The following is a 23,025-nucleotide window of genomic DNA, read 5'->3' on the forward strand; positions in this document are numbered from 1 at the left end:
CTGCTGCTATGCAAACATGCTTAATTCTTTGAAATCTCAGTGTAATCTTTTATGATATATATGGATGCAGTGGGAAGACCATTACGGAGCTTAATATTTATAGACTAATGTCGAAGATCTGATCTAGTTTTCTTATGGAGGGAAGGTATGGATCCAGCTAATGCAGAGTAAGTTTAGGTGTCAGTTTGCTTCCCACCACTGCTGTTTTTCTAATGGCATCTCCTGGCCTCCATTCACAGGCCAGCCAGAGCACGGGAGGCTGGCGTGGTAAGAGCTGTGGGAAGCTCAGAAGTGGCACTGACTATTAGGCCTCATACTTCCCTTAAATGTTTGATATAAAATACCTCTGGCAGCTGAGCAGGACGCTTGTGATCTTTTTTTCTCTTACATCACCAGAAAAGGCACAATAATGTCATTTTGTGATTTTAAGTGTAGTACCTATTCATGTTGAATAGTTCCCTTGGTGATTGATTTTAAAGTTATAATTTTCTGAAAAGTTTAGATATAGCTAATTTATGAAAGCAAAGTTCACTGGATCCAGGCAATTATTTCCCTCATAGAGCAACTCCATTTTGGGATGTCTGTCAGAAATGCTGTTTGTGTACAGTCAGAAGCATCACAATTGTAAGGAAGGAAGGAAGATTGAAAATCCTAACCTGCAGAGTTGGGGAATCCCTTGGTTTTCCAGTGGGCAGCTTAGATAGAGTTCAGTTTTCTTACTCACAGATGAGGTTTTCTGCTTTCTTGACCTTGGGGAAAGTAATCCTATAAAGGTGAAGTAATTGTATATTAAAAATACAGTAGTTAAATATTAATGAAGATTTCATTAGGAACTTATGAAGTTGAGCTTCCTTTTCTACAGAAAGCAAGGTAGGGCAGACAGGAAGTGAAGGAAAGCCAAGAAATCTTGGGAATTGTCGGTGTGTCACAGAGGTCGTGCATAACTAATTGATTTTAGGTTCAGAAAGATATTTTGAACAGAAGAAAACCTCAAGCACATTACAGACCTCTTAAGTTTCTTTTCCATGTGTGATTACAAGAAATGGGCTAAATTCTTTGCATTTTGCTTATTGAATCTCAAGACAGTTTCTCACTTCCGAAACTGATCAAAAAGTTTTAAAATCAGTATTAGCTTTGTTCTATATTTGGGGAAAAAAGGTCTCTCTCTGTGAGGGAATTATTTTCTTTAGGAAATGGGTTATTTAATAGCTCCAGGAAGGTATAAATATTAAATAGGATTTTTTCCTATTTAAAAGGAACACGGTTTCTCCCTCCATGAAGTAGCAGCTGACGTCCTAGTAGTAGGCTGTGAGAGAACTATCACTCTTCTATGATAGCTGCAGGGGAAGCCTGCGCCCAGAATCCCTTCTCAGCCTGCTTCATTGTGGGTTTTTGAAACATGAAGGAGAGCATTCAGTTTAACAGTGTGCAGGCAGGTGTGAGTAAAAGCCTCATTCTCCTGGAGCAGCAGATTCTTGAGCTACAGGGTGTAATTTCTCACATTAGGCCTGCTCTGAGTGCTGCTTATAGCCTTAAGATGACTTTTCCTCCTGGCCTCTTAGGGCCTGTAGATATTCTAATGTATGAGAAGCGAACCAGGTTATCACCCATCTAGTCTTCTGCTTAGTAGTCTTGAATCTTTAAATGCATTAAAACAAAACAAAACAAAAATCATCAGTTACTGCCAACGTTCAGGTACCTTAGCAGCAAAACCAGGTGGATTAAGGAAGTAGATATTGGCAGTGCGCTGTTTGGAAAGGGCTCTGTCAGTCTGTGACTGCAGCAGTTCATCCTACCCTAGACTACAACTAGAGCCAATTAATTCCTTCAGGAGAAATGCCACTGCAAACTTTGGTGTGTTCAGATTGTAAAGGAATCCTGAATACCCACAGTACAGAGATGTTGCCACAGAGAACCGGCAAGGAGAGAGGCTGGTTTGTACAGGTTTAAGAATTGGGATTAAAAAATAAAAAGAATACGATTACAGGAAGCGTCTGGTGGTGAAGACTCTCATGGAGGGCTTTCTGAGAGACAGTGAGGCCATGTGCCTGCCTTGACCATTCCTAGCACCTGCATCTATTTATGGCAGCCTGGGAAGGGGGCCAAGTTGATAGACAGTAGACATTTTTGTGAATGAACATATTTGTTTTCCTGCAGAATTTTCAACTGTTCCCCAGTGTTTTATATTATTGCAATGCTGTGTGTCACACACACAACACACACTGTCATACCTATTTGAATTTGGCTAGTCTAGACTACATGGATGCATCAAACAATCCCCCTTCTCACTGACTGTTGGACATTTTTCTGGACCAACTTTAGAGAGAGTTTGCAAGTGCCCACAAATATCCCTGGAGAGCAGGATAACTAATCTGACCTAGACTGACAAGGGATACCTACCTGCATGTTTCGAGCTGCTGGGCCAGTCTCCCTGGCCTGCAGCACATCCCTTACCTCTCTAGCTTGAGAACCTTTTCTAGCAGGTCTAGAAGACAAGGCTGCAAATGCTTCAGAGGTGGAGCCAGGGCCTAGGGCTGCAGCTCTGTGAGAGGGACAGGGCGCACCTTGGCCAGCCAACACCTTGAGTGGCCAGCAGGGCGCTGAAGAGCAGAGGGTGAACAGGAATTAGTGGTACCGTGGTTGGAGGTGGAGGTGTGAAGTTGCTCCACTCTGAGATGTCAGGACAAGAAACCAGCCCTCCCCGAAAACAAAGCATTCCTTCACCTCAAAAATGCTTCATTTTTTGGTAAATGTTCCCTCCAACCCTGTCACTTTCAGAGTGAATGTCCCCTATAAGTGTTGTTCCGGGTAGCTTCAGAAAACTTTTATAGTCAGTTTTAGGGGAGGTTGAGGCAGATTCACCTTTGGAATTTAGAAAGAAAAGATGTACCTTTCAGGCAGATTGCTAGAAGGGGAGGGAATAGATGTAAAAAAGGGTCTGAAATTAATTGTGCTCTGGACTTTGGCCTCTGGGAAGTTACCAAAGGTTTGGAATGCTGGAATGAGAACAGATTTGGTTGCTTTGCCTCCAGAAGGAGCTCTTATCCTTCCTTTTTACCTGTGGAACTTAAGCCCTCAGGAGGAAGTACCAGCTGCAGGCTTCCTGGGCAGCTCATTTGCCTGTACCCTTTTTGCTAGGATTCAGACGTATGACCCCATCCTCACCTCACCCTCACCCCAAAATAGAAAGAAAAAGAGAGAGAGAGAGAGAGAGAGAGAGAGAGAGAGAGAGAGAGAGAGAGAGAGAGAGAGAAGGGAGGGAGAGAGAAGGGAGGGAGGGAAGAAAGAAGAGAAGAGAAGAGAAAAGGAAAGCAGAAAAAAAGCCAAGTGGTTTTCTCCTGCAATCCTGCATCCACTGTCCCAGTTGTGAAAGACTGAAGGGGACAGGCTGGAGTTGTAAACAGGAAACTGCCTCTGGAGGAAAGTCTTGATTTCATTCATATCTGAAAAATAGTAGCATGTGCCCTACAGAGAAAAGTATTTGGAATGAAGTGGAATTAATCCCTTCTCTTAATTCTTACAGTCTAAATGCTAGACATACTTTATTGCTTAAGGTAGCCTAGGCTCTCAGAGTGGTATGCTGGGTGATGATGATGCTTCAGCTTGCCACAATGTAGCATTCCAGCTAGGGTCAACTCTAGTCTGTGTTTCCAAATCCCTTAATGTCCTATCAAAAAGCCACCCTGAAGGGAGAAACAGTCACCATTTCAATAGTTACATGGGGTGTGGGCATCTATGGTGTTAAAGCGTTCTCTTTGTGACAAGGATAAAATTGTGTTTTTATCAGTAAAATAAGCTGATATAACTCACCATGCTATACAGGAAGCAGATGTCTGCCTTGGCAAGTTGCCACATTATAGCCCTGGACTGAGCATTGACTACACTTAAATAATTAGTTGCTAATTAATGAGATCCAAAAATAAGTTGTCAAAATAGAAGAAGGGAGTAGACTTTTTAAGTAACCAAGGGCCTAGTTTTTTAAAAATCTATTTCAAACAGGGGTAGAAATTAGTATTTTCCGAGACCATTAATTAGTAGCTTTCAGGTGGTGCCTCTTAGCACTTGAGCCTTTCTCCATTGTGATGATTTCTGGGAGTTGCTTTGTTAAAATATTGCCTTAAGGGGTACCCAAAAATTGCATAAAATTAGTTTTACCAAGGAACTCAGTTACTTGTTGGTTCTTTTTTATTTTTTAAAAAGATTTATTTATTTATTTTATGTATATGAATATATACCGTGGCTATACAGATAGTTGTGAGCCTTCATCTGGTTGTTGGGAATTGACTTTTTAGGACCTCTGCTCACTCTGGTCAGTCCTGCTCGCTCAGGCCCAAAGGTTTATTTAGTATTATAAATAAGTACACCAGAAGAGGGCATCAGATCTCATTATGGATGGTTGTGAGCCACCATGTGGTTGCTGGGATTTGAACTCAGGACCTTCAGAAGAGCAGTCAGTGCTCTTACCTGCTGAACCATCTCACCAGCCCTGACTTGTTGGTTCTTACCAGGAATCTTCTTTCTTGATGGGATGCTGTCTGGTTCCTTTGTGTGTTATATTTCCATTTTGCAGTTTAACCTTTGTATACTGACCCAACTCAGCTAATAAAACTGTATATCAGTTTTGGAGGAGAAAATTGTGGTATCTGAATTGGGTGCTTTGATTAAGGATTCCTGGTAAAATTTTTAGCTTTTATAGAATTGGCCAGTTTTCAATGAAACACTTAGCCCAGAGGAAGATGTATGTACCTAGCTCAAGGAAGTCTAAAATTCAAGATACAGCAGACTTAGAAGTTAGAAGGTCCCTGATGTGAACCTCTATTTACCCAGTAAGCATTTGTCTTTGTATTAGTTGTTGAGAAGATAGAAGTCTACTCCTTATGAGGCTTCCAGTCTAGAGGGAGCAGGGAGATGTATGTTAAACAAAGACTTCCTTTCTTTTCTTTTCTTTTTCTTTTCTTTTTTTTTTGAGACAGGGTTTCTCTGTGTAGCTCTGGCTGTCCTGGAACTCACTCTGTAGACCAGGCTGGCCTCAAACTCAGAAATCCCCCTGCCTCTTCCTCCCAAGAGCTAGGATTAAAGGTGTGTGCTACCACTGCCTGGACAACAAAGACTTCTTAAACACAGTTCTTTATCATTACAGTTGGAGTTGGGATAGGTTCTGTGGGCTGTGAATTCAGTGTTCTGAAATATACTTCATTAATTCTATACTTACGAATATAACTGAGGTCTTCTCATGGATACATAACATAGTGATAAACAAATATAAATGTGTATAGTGCTTCTTCAAATACAGGCTCTTTCGTGCTATTGTCCATGACAGATGCATTGTGTCAGAAATAGAACTGGACAATCAGCTCTCTTAGCAAGCATATAGCAATTTGGGTAGTAATGGTTATTCAGGGAAATTCTTTTGGAGTAGGGGTGATAGAGATTGGGTTCAATTGTTCTTATGGGTATGCTTGGTTTTTGTTTTGATTTTGGAGACAGTGTGTCACAATGTAGCTCTGGATGGCCTGGAACTCTGTAGACCAGGCTGACCCGGAACTCACAGGAACTCTCCTGCTTCTGCCTCCTGAGTGCCGGAATTGAAGTTAGGTGCCATCTCCAAGCCACCCCCAGCCTTGTGATACACTTTTAAAAAGGAAGTTTAAAGCTGGGTTCAGGTTGAGGAAGGAGTATTGAGAGTTTGAGGCCAGGCTGGGCTGTGTAAGAAGACCTCACCTTAAACAGTAAAATCAATTTGGAGACAATAACTCTTTAAAGAGAACTATTCTGAGATTTTTTTTTTTAAATGTTACTGTTAATGTTACTATGCATGTGGAGTTCAGAATGACTTGGGGGAGTTGATTCACCTCCTTACATCGTGTAGGTTCCAGGAATCAAAATCAGGTTGTCAGGCTTTACTCATTGAGCTATCTTGAGTTTTTCTTAGAGACACAGCAACTGTGGAAAATTTCTCTTTAGAGGTTTTTATCCAGGCTCATGTAAGAGTTTTGGAGGGTCTGTGATCCCTTGGAAATTAAGTGTATGTGCTTTGGGTAAAGGAATTTTGTTTTTTTTGTTTTGTTTTGTTTTGTTTTCTTTTTTGTTTTCTTCTCAAGAAGCAGAGGGCTTCTGGGGCTTCTCTTGTCCTCTCTAAACTTGAGACTGAGTACAGGTTGCCCAAGGTTGCGCTGGACAGCTCCTGGGGCAGCTTTAGGTAGGCTGTGAGTGCTGTCCAACCCCTTGCTGTTTTGTTCTTGTTTTTCGATTGTGTTCTGTGAATATGCTTCTCAATTCAAAGTGGGTCTTACAGTTGGTAGGTGCATCTTGTTTCTTTTTATTCTACAAAATACTGTGGTTTAGTGTGAATAGCAATAGATAGTCTAGGAAAAGATGTAAGTCAGGGAATAGCCAGTACTAGTGTTGTATGCACAGCCTTTGGCTCTGACGCCATAACTGAATGGCTTGAATTCCTGGTCATGGGTCATCTGGTGTACCTAAAAGAACGTGAGTTAAAGCTGACTAAACATTCATCCTCTTTGCATGGCATTTTGCCAGTTAAACAGCTTCTTGTTTTATTTCCCTAATCATTGTTTTGATTGAACATTGTGGCATCTGTTACATGTAGAAAAATAAGCAGATGACTAGAGATGTGAAGCACCTACCTTGGTAGGTGCAGCATAGAGAGCTTAAGGAAAACATGCCTGAGAGTGGACTTTTCATCTTTGTATTCTTTGTAGGAATAAGTATTATGTTAAAAAAAGAAAAAAAAAAAGAATGTGCTGGTGTGAAGATTGATGAATGCTTAGTTGCGTCTATTGTCCCATGAGTGAAGCTAGTGATGGACAGATGACCAGAATGTGCCTGTAGTTGAGATTTCATGTTCTGTAAGTGATCCTCACTTTTTGTCTGGCTTTTGTGGTAGAATGGAGGGATGCTGCCTTATTACCTTTGTTGAGGAAGTTAATCCAAATGAATTAGTGTTTTCCTTTTCAGAAAACATAAAGAACACAGTTTGGATGCTTTTAGGTTAAGAAGTCCAAGGCAATCCCGTACCTTAGGGAAGAAGTAGAAATCCTAGTCTACTGGCTGAGTTGCTGAGGGCTCTGGGTAGGCTTGCTACTTGGTTTTTAAGAAGCCTAGTTAGTAATTACAAAATTTCTTCTGACTTAGAAGTTCTCTTAGTGTCCCTTCCTATAAAGTTGACCACCTGAAGAGAAATGAACACAAATAGCTTAAAGAATAATGTGACACTTGGGTTTTATACTGTAGGTAATTGAAAATTGAAGTATTTAGAATTTATTATTGCTCAACCTGTATGTCAAAGCCTATACCTCTGCCTCTAAAAATTTTTTCATTGGGATTCATCAGAGTAGCATAATTACAGCTATGAAGTAGCAACAAAAATAATTTAATGGTTGGGGGGTCCCCAAAACATAATGGACTGTATTACAAGGTCTCAGCATTAGGAAGGTTCAGAAGCACTGGTTTAGATAATTTGATAATATGATCAGAAGGAAGTGCGAAGCTGGTACATTACGAGCTGTTCTGTTTTCCAGTGCAGATAGCAAAAGGCTGGAGTCACTTAAGGAATATGAAAACTCAGCTCCATGTGACTTTGACTGGCTTCTTAATGTAGTTATGACATATCTTTGCCAGAAAAACCTTTGGGCAAATGTCCATTCAGGTTTTGCTAAACCTTTAGGTTCTCCTCAGGTAGAAGATGTAGAAGGCTTTTGGGTAAAGGTTTCTTCTGCCATTTTGGGAATTTGATGGCACTGTGGTATTTTATAGGGATTCCTTTGAGAAGCAAGCTGAAGTAATGAGAAGACGTTATGGAGGCCCAGTCCCACAGTGCTACGACGACTGAGAGGAAGAAAGCTGAAAACTCCATTGGGAAGTGTCCCGCGAGAACAGATGTCAGTGAGAAGGCCGTGGCCTCTAGTACCACTAACAATGGTGAGTGGCCCCACAACTCCCAGAAGCTAAGCTGCAGTCATTGCTGTGTTCTCTGCATCTCCTGAACTGAACATCCACGCCTGGCCCAGTGATTCTTCCATGAGAGGTTCACATGGGTCAGAGGGTGGTATATGGGGTGGGCAGACTTTCGTCATCGTTGTCTTGGCATTCAAGCTCCTGGTTTCCTTCAGTGTCTACTTGGACACATAAATTGGGGTAGGATAGGTTATTTATAAAAAGAAGTTCCTGTTTTGGCAATTTGGAAATCATCTTGATTGGTCTGGCAAGAATTTCAAATACTTTGAATTTCACATGAAAAATCGATAGTAGTCAAAATAATGCAGAAGTTTTCAATTTGTGGCAGGATTTCTCCTACCTCAGATTTAAAGTTGTCTACTGGAAAGGATTTTAAAAACCTAACAGCTGAAGTTTTAATTTTAAGTCCATCTTAAGTCCATGAACTTCATTGTTGGTTTTGTAAATCTAATTAATTTAATTGATTTCAGAGATAGCACAGAAGCAACATTTATTTTTACACTTTAAGCAAAGTATTGAGAGGTATTTGAATTCAAGCATAGAGTACTGAATATAGAATGCAGCCTCCCTCAACTAGGAAAACCAGGCTGAGGGTTTGTGGTGACATTCTCTTCCATTCCAGGCTTTCCCACAAGGTAGGCCATGAATGTCTTTGACTTTTGTAGAATTCAGGCCTGCCTCCTTGCTTGGGATTCCACCCTCCTTTTCTGTGTACTCTTAGGAAGGATAAGCTGGCCCATTGTCCTAGCTCTGCTCCTGCATGACCTGGCTTACTGGTCTACCCAGGCTGACCTTCTGGCTCCTTTTCTGTGGTTTCATAATTTATACGTTCCAAGAAAGATTTTACTAGGTTGACTTACCATTGTTTTACATGTGCAATTGAAGCATAAGCTTAATTTGGAAGTTAACTATAATAGCCCAGAACCTTCAGCTCCAAGGACAGGTGCTCCAGAGGAGTCAGTCGACTGCTCTGTTCCATCCGTGTGTTGCTCAGCTTTGCTTCAGGTCTGCAGCCCTTTTATCAGGGTTTTGACATAGCTCCATACTGTGCTGGGGGAGGAAGCTAGCTGTCAGTCTTGCAGGCCAATAAGCCCGGGTTTCCATTGATCTCTAGGGAGATATATTTATGTCTGAGTTAAAAAATGGATTCACTTTACCTGTATGTGTGTAAAAGTTTGTCTGTATTGCTCCCTTTATTTGTGTCATTTAAACCCAGGGCTCAAGCTTATTTAACACAGTCTGAATATTTGTGTCTTGTTTTCTAGTGTTATAAAAAGCATATTCTGTTTCAAAAACATGGTACCTTGGATTCTTTGTTTTTCTGGAGCGATAAATATTTAGGCTAATTTATCATTTTATAAGTAGGAACAATATGCAAAGTGCTAGTTATTTGGTGATTTTAATACTAATTTTATAAGAATAAGCACTTCATATGAATTAAGCTTCACAGAAACACCAATGTTGTTGTATGCAGCCATATATGTGGGTGCTTCCTAGTGCAAAGACAGTGCGGGTTGGTAGAGGATGCTTTTGCACCATGCGGACTGTTAGAAGCCACTGTCCTGTGAATCCCAGCAGAGTGTCTTCAGTGGTCTGTTAGAAGCCACTGTCCTGTGAATCCCAGCAGGGTGTCTTCAGTGGTCTTCTCGGGAAGATGCTCTTGCCTCTGTGGAAGCCACTGTCCTGTGAATCCCAGCAGGGTGTCTTCAGTGGTCTGTTAGAAGCCACTGTCCTGTGAATCCCAGCAGGGTGTCTTCAGTGGTCTGTTAGAAGCCACTGTCCTGTGAGTCCCAGCAGTGTCCTCAGTGGTCTTCTCGGGAAGATGCTCTTGCCTCTGTGGGTCTTGCTTCCACACTGAGACACATACTCTGGGGCTTCTCCATTGATCCTCAGCTTGTCAGCAGTCAGTCTTTGACCACAGGTTCTCCTTGGAACCATGTTGAGGGTCACTGGAACATTACTTACCTGAACCCAGTGGTGATCTGGAGGCCTGGAGGCTTGGACCAAAAGCTAGCCAGAGAAAGGACAGTCTTAAAGCTAGTTCTGTACTTGACATAACATAGGCCTGTTTGCTAAGCTACTCACACTCTTGCCTTCCTAACCTGATCAGCCTGTGCCCTTGAGGCCGCCCACAGCCTGTCTAAACGTGCATGAGTCCTGTCCCATATGGATGTAAATACTCACTAGTCATGTTTGTAAGGTACATGTCTGAATGAGATCTGTCTCAGAGTAGTTTTTCAGAATTCCTGATCTTCTACGGAATTCATTACTTTTCATTTGGGGACAATAGGAAACTCAATGAAACAAACAAAAAGATGGAAATATTTTTGTCTAAAACTGGATTTCCTCCCAATAGACTGACTCCAGGAAAGTAAGCAAATGCATTTGAAACACAATAAATGATAAAAAAAGAAAGGCCAGTGAAGCCAAGAATGATTCTTGTTTGAAATTCCTGCCTTTGGGAGGCTGAGGCAGGAGAATTGTGAGTTTGAAGTCTGATTAGACTATGTTGTGACAAAACAAAAGACTGTCCTTTTTCCTTTGTTTATGTGAATGCTAATAATTACAGTGATCTTCTCCTATAGGATTCTGCAGTTTCCATCTAACTAGGTTAGAATCTTTTTACTGTACCATGATAAGGGCTGATGGCTGGGGTCGAAGTCTCTGTACTGCTTGCTCCTTTCCTGCTCCTTTAAGTTCTGCCTTGGTGTCACGAAGATCAGTGTATGGACTTTCATCCTGTGCAGCTTGGGTTAGAGCTTTTGGCAGGCAGCCTTGCAAAGATTGGTGCTCTGTGTGTGCTGACCTGTGGTAGAAATTATTGTGGTTGTTGTTTGTCTACTCATCAGTCTGTCTATCCACCTACCCCTTTCTCTACAGTTTAGAAGTGCTTAAATATCTACATTGAAGCCATTCACAAAAATTAGAATCATTAAGATACCACAATAGGGGCACAGTGATCGTACCTAATTCCAGAGGTTATGTTTGCCTTAAAATTGCTCTGACATTGAATTTGTAGCTAGACAGTTAAAAGATTTAGCTCAGATATCAGGATGTATGAACCAAATGAATGTAAAGTATATTTTAGATTCTACCCATTTTGTGATTAAAACTAAATAAATAGAAAAGTTTTGTTATTGGTGAAGCTATTGGTTGACTTAATTAACCTTTCCAGTCATTATGTGGTATAATTTGTTCTTGATTGTGAACATCCCAGCCAAACCACGAACATTCCACTGCGTGTTCTTACAGGTCTGTTTTCTTGCATTTCTCAATTGAGTATCTGCTCCTAGAATTTTGTTTAAACAAACATAGAGACACAGCCAGAATGTATGGTTCAAAAACCTTGAAGAACGTTGTAAATAAACATTTGCTACATGAGATTGAAATTTAAAATAACATGAGTGAAAAGTTGTGCTCTAAATCTTGTGTTGGGGGAAAAGAAACCAAGTCATATTAGATTTGTGTAGCATTTCAGGATCCACGTGTGCATGCAAAGCCTCCAGTGATCTCTGCACAGGAACCACATTGTGTGCACGGTTTCCTGTGTGCATACTTCAGCTTTAAGCATTTAGTGCTATTCATGAGATGGAAGTGACACGGGTAATGACATTTAGTCTTCTGAATGTTTTTTAAGTGGAATTGTGGCTTAAGAGATTATTCTTGACATCTAACAGGGTGGCTTTCATATATAAAGTGTGCATTTAGAGATATTAGACCTCACATTGGCTTGAGGGTGTCCAAGTCTGTTAATAAGGTAAGCTCTAGGTAAATGCTTTAATGCTCTCTGTTTTTGCATGATTCATTACTTCCTAAGCTACACATTGTATTTTCTAAGTAATGGGTTTTAAGTCTGCATTTCTTTTGCTCTACATGTTCTAATTAACCTATAAAACTTCTCTGTATGACTTGAATATTTAATTTAAAGTGTTTTGCCTCATTTTTGGTCCATGAGTTTTCCTTTTTTAATAGTCCCTTGATAATCTATCCCTTGTATTTTCTGCTACTTTGCTTCAAGAAAACATGATAGCACCCACCTTTAATTTCAGTACCCTGGAGGCAGAGGCAGGCACATCTTTGTGTGTTAGAAAGCAGCCTGGTCTACATTGAGTTTCAGGCCAGCCAGAGCTACATAGTGAGACCTTGTCTCAAGAAAGAGGGTGTCAAACTTATCGTAAGTGACCTAGGCTATGGTTTTGGGTTTGTCTTAATTAGTGAGATATTTCATAAGTTGATAAAAAGCAGAAATTCATCCAGTGGTGATGAAGTGGGAAACAAAAGCTGATAGATTAATTGATGGGGCATTCTCTGTGCTTTTGTTTCTTTTATTTGACTTTTGCTTAAAAGTCTTTGAGATTTATGCTTTCAAACTGTCTAGCACATAGGTACTAATGTACGTGATGTCTTGTTGGACTTATGACTAGGATTGAGATGACTTGAATGTGTGTTGAAAGCTTGAAATGCGTTGTTGCTCACCACCATCCCTTCTTGTCACCTTGAAGTTTTCTCAGCGTGAGAGCCTGCTTACGAGTAGGCAGCTAATTTACTCCAGATAGACCTTAGATTTTGAGTTTTAGATTTCTTTACCTTTCTTTGTTTCCTACATCATATTCCTTGGCACATGTAAAATGGATAGGAGGAACTTTCAGGTACTTTTCATTTTACATTATAGGGTTCTTCTGAGCACATGCAGGGTTTGGATCAAAAAGCTTGGTTTGAGATTTTGTGATGCCAAGTGCTAGTTGTGTGAGTGAATGATTCATCTCTTAGTGTCTGGGTTTCCTCATTTCCTTAGCATGGTAATAATTACATCTACTTTTCAGGGACTTATCTAGAGCAGTTCTCTCATTCCACCAGGTTGGCTCCAGGGATTAAACTCATTTCATCAGTCCTGGCAGCAAGGGCCTGTATCCTCTGATCCACCATACTTGCCCAGGTTTATGGAAAAGACGGAAAATGTTTGGCAAAGAAATGAACTTGCTGGATCCAAGAAGATTTGTAAATCACAAATCTAACCAAGCCTGCTTATCTTGAGGACAAAGTATCAAAATTCTTTGCCCTCTTTCTGAAAGTCTCCCTAACTCAAAAAGGAGGAAAGATAATGGTTTTGTGAGAACATAATTTAAAGAAGATCCATTTAGATTTCTTAACTCTTGAAAATTTGTTGTGTTTATTCTTCGAGTTGCATTGGAAGGAGCATGTGTCTGTTCATTTCTTCTCATTGTTTTCTGGGATGAGGCACCCCTTTCTGAATGTCATGCCACCTTGCAGTATGGCTTGCACTGTATCAATGACATTTTATTTATTCTATTTGAAGAACCTTTTTTTTTTAATCTTCTCATAGCAACTCTGTCTTGGGCTCCAAAGCTATGTATTCCTGAGCTGTTCTGGTTTCCATATTAGTTAACTCTGTTGTCCAGGCTGGAAACCTTGCTGTCACCTTTTGACCCCCTCTTCTAGGCTTATGCTCCTGTTAGATTTCCCTTGGGTCATTCACCCATTTCCCTGCAGCCCACCACTTCCCTGGCCATCTTCACTGTCCCATGCCATGTTCACTACCTTGGACTTCTCGTGCTCTGCACATGCCCCTGCCAGATGAACTGTGTTGTGATGCTTGCTGTTAAGTCCCTGTTCTGCAGTCGTCAGTGACTCATAGCTGCCTACAAGGATGAAGCTCAGAGCCATTAACTTAATGTGTAGATATCTTCTAAAATCTGACAGCAGCCTGACTCTGATCTGCTCATTGATTAAGTGCAAGGGCTCCTTGCTTTGTTTGTGTACTTCTCCACTAATATCACCATGTGTTGGCTGTCTCTTTACAAGTGCATGTTCTCAGTTTTGCCATGTATTTTTTTCAATCCTCTTGGAAACTGCGTAATAATTTTAATATTTTAATTTCTTTATTAATTATCTTAATTAATAAACTTTGTATGTTAGAATGGTTTTAGGCTCATTGAAAACTTGAGCAGAAGGTCCCTTCCTTTTCTCTTCTTACTAATATTTTGCATTATGTGTTGTCAGAAATAATGAATTAACTAAAATTTGTCATTTGCGTTGGGGTTCACAAGAGCATGAGAGAGGAGGGAACCAAAAGTGACTAAGAGGCTTCAATCCTGAGTGCTTGCAGGAAAGATAATATACTTAGCCATAAAAAGTAGGTTTTGATAAATGCGTACAATGTATCCACCATTGTAGTACCTGTAGAATAGTATCACTATCCTAAAAACCCTGTGTTCTCTGTGTGTTTCCTTCCTCCCTCTCTTAACACTTAACTTTATAGAGTAGCACCTCATTTATCTGCCTTGCCCCCTTCCATAGCTTGCCTTGGTGCAGTGTTTATGGCCAAGAAGACCTTAGCACATGGGGATAATACTAGGACATCATTTCCTAGACCTTCCAGACCTGCAGAGAAGAGACAGGGAGCACGTACATGAGAATGCTTAATGTTGATAAGTACCTTAAAGCCAGAGTTTAAACCTTAGCCTTGCCAGAGAAGTGCCATGTGATCTTGGGCTAGGGCTACAGGCTTTCTGACTGCCACTGTGGGCACATAAATATTCCACTGGTTGCAACTGACTAGCTATAATTTGGCAAGATTTAATTCACTGATAAATTTTATCTCAATGCTTTCAATGTAGTAATGAAGAAATGTAGTATCATTTGTTAGTAATCTAGCAATGGCTAAATTTTAACCTCATTTGGAGAATCAGCCAGTATTTTCTGCATTCATTCCTGATACATGGTCACGAGGTCCTAAACTAGCAGATCAGTAGATAGTGGCAACCAGGGTCAGAGAATGCCCCTTAAAGGTGCTGGTACTGATGCTGCCCAATAGTTAATGAATGAAATGCTCATTTGTAAATAGTGAGACTGTCAGATGGAATCTAATTTTGTATTGAGATGCTACAGTAAGAATAAGTCCTCCTGATTTTGAATCTCAGTATTCATTTTCTTCTAAAAAAGCAACTTGTAGACAGTCAGGTTGATTGAGAACAGATAAAACCACCATCTTGCCTAGTTGTGGCACCTTCGTAGAATAAAGAGCATGGTGCGTGTCTGCTCTTGGAAAGTCCCTGGGTTGCCTGTGATTGCAGTGATCAAGAGGTGTGAGCATTTCATAGTTCAGAAACACGCTGGTCAGAATCAGAAACAACCACCCAATAGTGGCGGCTCAAGGGGCAGGAGGCCAATTGTGGGAGGAAATCTCCCTCTGGGAGGTAGGTAGTGACCTCTCCTACCTGCCAGTACTCAGATCCTGCACCCAGGCAGGGGAGGTTCCATTTCCTAGAAGCTTGCAGGAGGCAGGGTGGTGCTACACAATCCCATGATGTGCACAGATGCACTTCCGAACACACTTGCTTCTGCTTCCCCGTATTCCCTCTCCTCCCACGTGGTAAAAATAACTCCTCGTGGTGATCATTTCTATGACTTTGGACAGGTCCAGGTAATTTAACCATGACCACGGTCAAGGCAGAATAGTGTCCCCTCTTTTAAATTTGAACGCATACTTGGACTTTAAAGTTGGCTTTCTAGTTAATGCTTTTGGTGGAGTTAGTGGCAGTGATAGGAAGGATAGACACTGTTCTTGGAGATTGTCTTTTTTTCACATTTTTTACAGAGGCTGTCTTTTAGGTCTGTGTGTAAAGTTTATCCTTCCTATTTTTTTTTTTTCACATTTAATTCTTACAGAGCTAAGAAGTTTCTGCAAACTGTTGTGAAACACACTTCCTAGTATCTGTCAGCTTGATTTTTTTTTTTTTTCTTTTGAGACTACAGACAAGGTGTATTTTGGACCCATTTAAAATTGCGTTTTATGTTGAAAACTACTGGTAGCCATATTGATAAGGACTTCTTGTGGTTGTTTTTGATACTGTGAATTATTTGCATGAGAAAGTTAGAATCTTAATAAATATTAACACAGCTACAACCTTAGAGGAAAAAAATAGAAAAGTCTTTGCTAAGTCAGAAGACTAATCTGTCCCCTCTCCTTCTCCCTGTCCCCCCTCCACCCTTTATTTCTGGAAGCTTCTTCCTTTTCCTTTGCTTTTATAGTCAGGACTTCATCTCAGGTACGCAAATTTTTATATAAAGTTATCCCTTAGCCTGCAGTTTTTTCCTGTCCTGCACTCCCCCCTGTCTTTGGCTTTTTCCTCTTCTTGGTCTCTCTTCTTTCTTCTTTTTCCCCTTCAGCTGTAGAAAGTTGAGTTCCATCCTAATTATGAAATCTTCGGAGACCATTCCCACATGGTTCTGTAAATGGTAGCTCCATCCCTGTTCTTTTCATCTCTCTCAGCTCTCCAGCTTGACAGCTGAAAAGGTCTGACTGTGCCACACAATGGTTTGATTGGTTTCTCTGGGGGAGACTTTCCCCTGCCTCATCATCCGCCAGGCAGGTGGACCAGAAAGTCTCTTGATTCTTTTGTTGCCTCTCAAAGTCCGAGGTCTTTGACTGAATAAATCCGCCGTCATGGGATAATTTGCTAAAAGGAGACTGTGAGATGCCAGAGAAAAGCCTCCTGACTTGGGTGCTGCATTAATGAAATAACGGAGCCTTGGAGTTTGCAATTGAAAAATCACTAGGAATGCAATGGGTGGAGATGGGCCTCTTTTATTTCCCATAATAAACTTTGAATTCTACCAATGAAAGCATGCCTATTGTTTTGCAGGCCTGCAGGCCTAAGTGTGTTTGCATTTGTACCCATGTTTAAGAGGGCAGCCCTGCCCGACTTTGTCGGGGTGCTGTGTCTACTTAGTCACTAGATTATTACTAGTGGATAGAAAGAATTCCATGTGACAGAGCTAAGGCTGAGTTAACACAGGACGAAAAGTAATTTACAGATAGGCTGTCCCCAGCCATCTTTGTAGCTCCTGATAAGGTTTCATTTCAGAATGGATAGGCGACATTTCCACTTACGGACCCATTCTGCGACATCTGTGATAACAGCTTCTGGATCCTAATTGAAATTGGTTTCAAAATGGATTTTCACTTTTCTCTGTCGTTGGAAAATATTGAATGGACTCAGAGCTGCCACAGAGAACCCTAGACCTTGGAAAATGGAGCAGGAAGCTAGGCTCATCTTTCATAACAGTGCTGATGATATGACAGTTTTGTTATCTGTCTTATTAATGAAATCATTGATCACTGATGAGGGAGTTAATAAACTACATTCCACTAGCATCTCTGAAGCTCAATTAGACTGTATTACAAACAAGGGTGGCAGAGGAACAAACATCAGCGGGCTCCACGTAGTAAGGATCAGTTAAGTTTTCATTTCCTCAGTAAGCATTTTGGATGAGGGCATTCAGATAGCAGCTCAAGTATAGGGATTTATATAAACCGACACTATATTCAGGAGTTTTCTTTTTGACTCATGTAAGATTACCAAACAATTCATTAAGTAAAAAATTTAAGATAGAACAAAATTGATATAGAAAATAGTACTGTTTTCATGAAATAAAATCTTTAAGAAGAAAAGGAAGGCCTTATTATGTAACAAGTGCTTTGAGATGGGAAAAATGGCGAAACACATTTCCCCAGGACACCTCCTCTACAGGGGAGCTTGAGGGATAGTCCTCCTTAGGTGTATTATTGGTTAAGATGATGAAGCCCAAGGGTTCATAACCTAGGCTCTTTGAAAGAAAAGTAGCTTATCATCCCTTCCTCTCTTAAAAGCACTCTGAGAGTCCTAGTCAGAGGGAATTAGGCTTGGATTTAATGAGGGCGCTCCATTGTTTGGGGTTGGGCAGCCCTGGAATGTCCTTTCCGTCTGTCTTGAAGGAGGAGAAGGGATGCTGGTGATTTCACAGTGGGTGAAACCCATTCCTAGGTGTTTCTCCTTTCTCTGTGCCAGCAAGGATCAATGCAGCCCATCCCAGCTTGAAAGCGGATCTGTGATCAAAGGCATCAATGATGTCACTGATCTCCAGTGATTGATTAGGACCAGAAGTTCCAGAGAATTCGGCATTTTCTTAGAATTTCAAATTCATTTGTATCTACCATTAGGCTTACTTAAGATTAATTACCAAGCACTTAACCAGCAAAATTGTTAAAGTGGACCACGGAGCTCCACCTCTGGGCCCGCCACTGTGTTTAAGCCATCACATTTTATAAGCAGCATTCTTTTAAATGTACTGTTCATAAATAGGATGTCTCTGAATTGGCTCAAGGGGCTTGGAATTCTGTGTGTAACTGGAAGCCACTTGGGAGTGAAGACCTGTCTCTAAACCAGTTTATTTGTATATAGATAGGTACACGGTAAGATTTTTTATGTTTTATTGATTTTGAAATTTAAGTGTTTCATATGCAGATTTTAAAATCCTCTGAATTATTTCTGTGGGAACTACCTAACATTTCCCCTTTGCCTTTTGAGAGGTTAGCTTCTTTCTTTGTGTTACTCTATCTTTACAAATAAAACTAGATGCATTTGATGCTGAGAGGAGCCATGTACAGTGGGGGAGGATGCAGCTCGAAAGGGAGCATGGAGTGAGAGTGAGGTCTCAGTGGAACTGTTCACAACTCACTGTAGCCACTGGCTTAGCTCCACCTACAGCAGAGACTGAAACCATAGGGGAAGGGACTGTCTTGGAAAGCATTGAGCCCTAAGAAAGAAGAGAGATATGAGAATGGAGAATGTTCACTATTATTAAGGGAACTGCTGCCTTCCATGGTTGGTTGTAGGCTTTCAAGGATTTTTGGTACATGCTTGCTTATAATAATGTTTTTTGTTTGTTTGTTTGTTTGTTTGTTTTTTGTTTTTTGTTTTTTGTTTTTGTTTTTTTTTTTTTTTTTTTTTTTTTTTTTTTAAACAGGAAACTTTTCGTTCTAAACCAGGTTGAAAAGTGTGTTTTGTGTGTGATAACAGAGAGTGAAAATGAGCCTGGGGGAGAAAATGATGTGGCCGTTAAGTATGAACCTGCAACGGTTGTGTGAGACTCCTTTTGGTGGAATAGTTTGTATTCTACCAGCAGTGATAAAATCCTTGGTTTAGATCTTTGCCTATATATAAAAAGAACATTTCAGGAATAGAACCGTGGCATAAAGTAGTGGGACTTGCAGCAATGTAAATACTTGCTGGTAAAGCAGGTCTGTACTCTTCAGTTGAAGATATCTTCCAAGTATCCAGGTACCAGAAGATAGATCGTGGCCCATTTCATATTAAGTTTAAAGCCAAATCTGTCTGAAAACAAAACAAAACAAAACCCAAATAACCCCAAACTATTTATGCCTGGGATTGTTTTGAAATCCTGGTAAATTTCAGAACAGTAGAAAGTTGATTTCCCGGGGCTGCAGCCTCAGCCTTCTGAGCACTTACTACTCTTGTAGACGATTCAAGGTAGGTTCCCAGCACACACATGGTGGCTCACAGATATCTGTAATTCCAATTCCAGGAGATCCAGTACCCTCTTCTGACCTTCATGGGCATGCGTGTGGTACACACGCATACATGAAGGCAAAACACTCATACACATAAAGTAAAATAAATAAATAAATAATTTCTTTTCTTATAAACGTTGACAGCAGTTCCTCTGTAGGCTAATGGTGCTTTATAAATAGAGTTTACTTAGCAAAAACCATATGCATGCCCAGTGAAATAATCTTAACATTTATTTATGTTTTGATTTATAGAAAACATGTGCCCTTGACAAAGCCTTGGGCTTTTTTCCACAATTAAAAGGAATCAAGCTTAAAAAAAATAGCTACCATCTTAATTGGGAACTTTTTCACATAAATTTAAAACATTTTCTTTGACGTATTTTACACAGAATCAGAATGTCCATTAGTTTGACCCATAAAGTGGATGGGAGGAATTCAAAGTGAAAAAGACGTGTATAAATTTCTCTGCCTGTCTGTGTATCTATCCATCATCTCTCTTTCTCTTGTCTGTCTGCATTCATACACACATCAACATAGTTACTGGTTGAATATTGGACAAATGCAGTGTTAAAGAGGCTATGTACTGTAGGGTCAGGCAGTATGCAGTAGTATAGCAGAAAAGGTACTAAAAGCATCTATTGCTTGTTCTTGTTGGGACTCCTTGGTTTAGCATGAAATGGTACTCCTGTATTTTTTAAGATTTATTTCTATTGTTTTAAAATTATGTGTATGTGTGTGCCTATGTGTAGGTATGTGTATGTGTGTGCCTGTATGTAGGTATGTGTATGTGTGTGCCTGTGTGTAGGTATACGTGTATGCCTGTGTGTAGGTGTACGTATGTGTGTGCCTGTGTGTAGGTGTCCATATGTGTATGCCTGTGTGTAGGTATGTGTATGTGTATGCCTGTGTGTAGGCATGCGTATGTGTGTGCCTGTGTGTAGGTATGTGTATGTGTATGCCTGTGTGTAGGTATGTGTATGTGTATGCCTGTGTGTAGGTATGTGTATGTGTGTGCCTGTGTGTAGGTATATGTAAGTGTGTGCTGGTGTGCAGGTATGCATATGTGTGTGCCTGTGTGTATGCATGCATATATGTGTGCCTGTGTGTAGGTGTGTGTAAGTGTGTGCCTGTGTGTCAGTATGTGTATGTGTGTCCCTGTGTCTAAGTGTGTGTATGTGTGTGCCTGTGTGTAGGTATGTTTATGTGTGTGTCTTTGTATAGCTATGTATGTGTGGGTACAGTGGTCATAGAGTTCAGAAAGGGTACCAGATTCCCTGGAGCTGGAGATAGAGCCTAGCCACTTGACAGGGGTACTGAGAAGTGAATTTGAGTCCTTTAGAAGAACAATACAGATGCTTAACCTCTGAGCATTTCTCTAGCTCATTTTCCTCCTTATTTTTTTAATGATTAGACTAGGAGCAGGGGTAAGATAATTATTAACTATGGAAACATTAGAAAAGAATGCTTGGGTATATTAGGGATACAAGTAGCAATTATACATACAGCTATATGTTAGTATGCTTTTGTATTTTATATTAACTTGGAGGATTTTCATTTTAGATAGAACCAAAAAAAAAAAATGGTCAACCCTTTACAGAATGATGTTTCATGCGCTCTCAGGGTCTGGGTCTTGGAAAGCTCAACTCCTTTAGTCATGAGAAAATACTACTGACCTAGGCAGCAGCAGACTGATATGCTAGGTATGTCTGAGAAGTGAGCTGTTTTTATAGGACAAAGATTACATGAATCATCCTGGAGGTTTACAGACAGGCCTCAAATATTGGGGGAATCCTTTGGAACCTTCCTCACCTTTTCTTTAACCTCCTGGGACTTTGAGTAGTTTTATGACATATTATTTACTGAAGGCACTGGGCGCTGATAGATTTTCTCCAGGAGAATACTGAGTGATCAGAAATGCTCTTTGAACACCTGTGAGAAGGCAGCCTCCCAGATTTTCGGGAGCATGAGGTTGAATCTTACTTCTCTGCAGTGTTACAGTGGTGTAACCCTGCTAACTTTGTAGGGGATGCATTATTAAAAATTTAAGAGATTCATACTTGGACATCACTTACCTCTATAAATGAAGGACCTGGTCACAAAGATGAAAAGAACTCTTTGCCTCCAACCTTCTGTTTCAGTGACATTCACTTTAATTCTGAAAGAATTTAGAAGAATATAGAATAACAGGTATGATTTCAGCTATGTAAGAGCTGGTTGAGAAGAATAAATTAATAAAATTTCAGTTTAAAAAGATATTTTAGAATTCTCTTTAAATTGAACAGTATAAGCCACATGTATAGGCCCATCTCAGGTTGAAAATCACTTAGGATTTTATTTAGGACAAAACAGACCATCACATTGTTAAACAATTTGGATGTTTTGAAAGATAATTTCCAGATGTCAGTTTTAGGTACCAATCCAGAGAGATTTCCCCCAATTCTGTCTGCTGTGAAGATGATTACAGTAGTGTGGTTGCTCACGCCTGGGAGCTGTGTTTCTCTGCAGCTCTGGTTCCACCTCTTTCTGACCTGGCATCCTGAACTCGCCTTCCTGCTGTCTGCTTGTGGGCCTAGAAGGGTTCGTAACTTTGTATGACTGAGACTTTCAGTCCTGGTTCCTCTTCTAGAGCCTGCGAACATCTTCATAGAGTGTTTTGATTTGGCATCTGGTCTTCTACAGTTACACTTCATTAAATCTATTCTTACAGCCTTTGCAAACTTTTGTGTTACTATTCTTTTTTTAAGTTTCTTTAAACTTTTTGCAATAAGAAAAGGAAACAAAACCAAGAATGCAATAAGTTTGATTGCCAGACCCCTAAACTGTGACCCTCTGAAGTAACTTTTGTTTCTGTTTAATCCCTGAGCAGGAATTCATTGGCACAGACTAGATAACATTGTAGCTGAGCTGTAAGGCATCAATGGTTGTACAGCAGGAGAGAGACCCCACAGTCACTCCTCACCTGAACATCAGCAGCACTGGTCATCATGGGGCAGTCAGCATAGTCATTCATTTTAGAAAGCTTTTCTGTGAGAAATGGAACCTACAAAGATCTGAGAAGGACACCATGCCTCCCTTCATCCAAGTGGGCAGTTGGCACCTACTTGTCGTAGAATGATGTATTGCTCATATTGTTCCTCACTTTCCTTTAGCACAAACTTCGTTTATTATATCAAAGGAATTCTAAGTCTTTGGGAAATTTAGAAAATTCATAAAGAGAATCATGAATGTGGCCTGGAATCTCACCATTTGAACATAACATTTGTTCCTACTTTTGTTTATTTATAGTATCTTTTTTCCATTTATTTTCAGTCTGCCTTTAGGTAAACAAATGCAGGAAACATGTTTTCCACGTCATTTACCGTTCTCCAGTGTGCTCATAAAGATTGTGAGAGTCCCCTGTCTGTGGTTATATGTTTTTTTTCCTTTTTTCCCTTCAGTGAATAATGATGGGGTGAAAACTCATTCTCAACAAATCTCTTGTTCTTTGAGTACACTTGACTGAATTAGCTTCAAGAAATGTATCAGCTTACATTTCCATTCAGCTGTTTACGTGAGTGAACATTTTTAGACATTCCAACATCAGTGAAATATCTTTAACAAGATATGAATGTTTAAAACTGCAACTGTTCATCAAGACATTAATTGAAGTATGGTACACGAAAGCATATGCCCTA

The 23,025-nt window shown here is 40.3% G+C and overlaps 1 protein-coding gene across 3 annotated transcripts in view; it reads left to right on the forward strand.

Moving 5' to 3' along the window:
• The window catches only part of Gli3 (GLI family zinc finger 3), a 281,005-nt gene that overhangs the window by 6,459 nt on the left and 251,521 nt on the right, over positions 1 to 23,025 (forward strand). For 2 of the 3 annotated variants that reach the window (XM_031358197.1, XM_031358198.1), the window contains exon 2: positions 7,777 to 7,941. In XM_031358197.1, coding sequence (XP_031214057.1) covers positions 7,818 to 7,941 — 124 coding nt within the window. In that variant the 5' untranslated portion in view covers positions 7,777 to 7,817. Of the gene's footprint in view, positions 1 to 7,776; positions 7,942 to 23,025 lie in introns of those variants that run through there. The other variant, XM_031358201.1, reaches the window with a different exon arrangement.

The sequence above is a fragment of the Mastomys coucha genome, unplaced genomic scaffold (assembly GCF_008632895.1).
Source record: "Mastomys coucha isolate ucsf_1 unplaced genomic scaffold, UCSF_Mcou_1 pScaffold7, whole genome shotgun sequence".
Classification (NCBI taxonomy): Eukaryota; Metazoa; Chordata; class Mammalia; order Rodentia; family Muridae; genus Mastomys; species Mastomys coucha.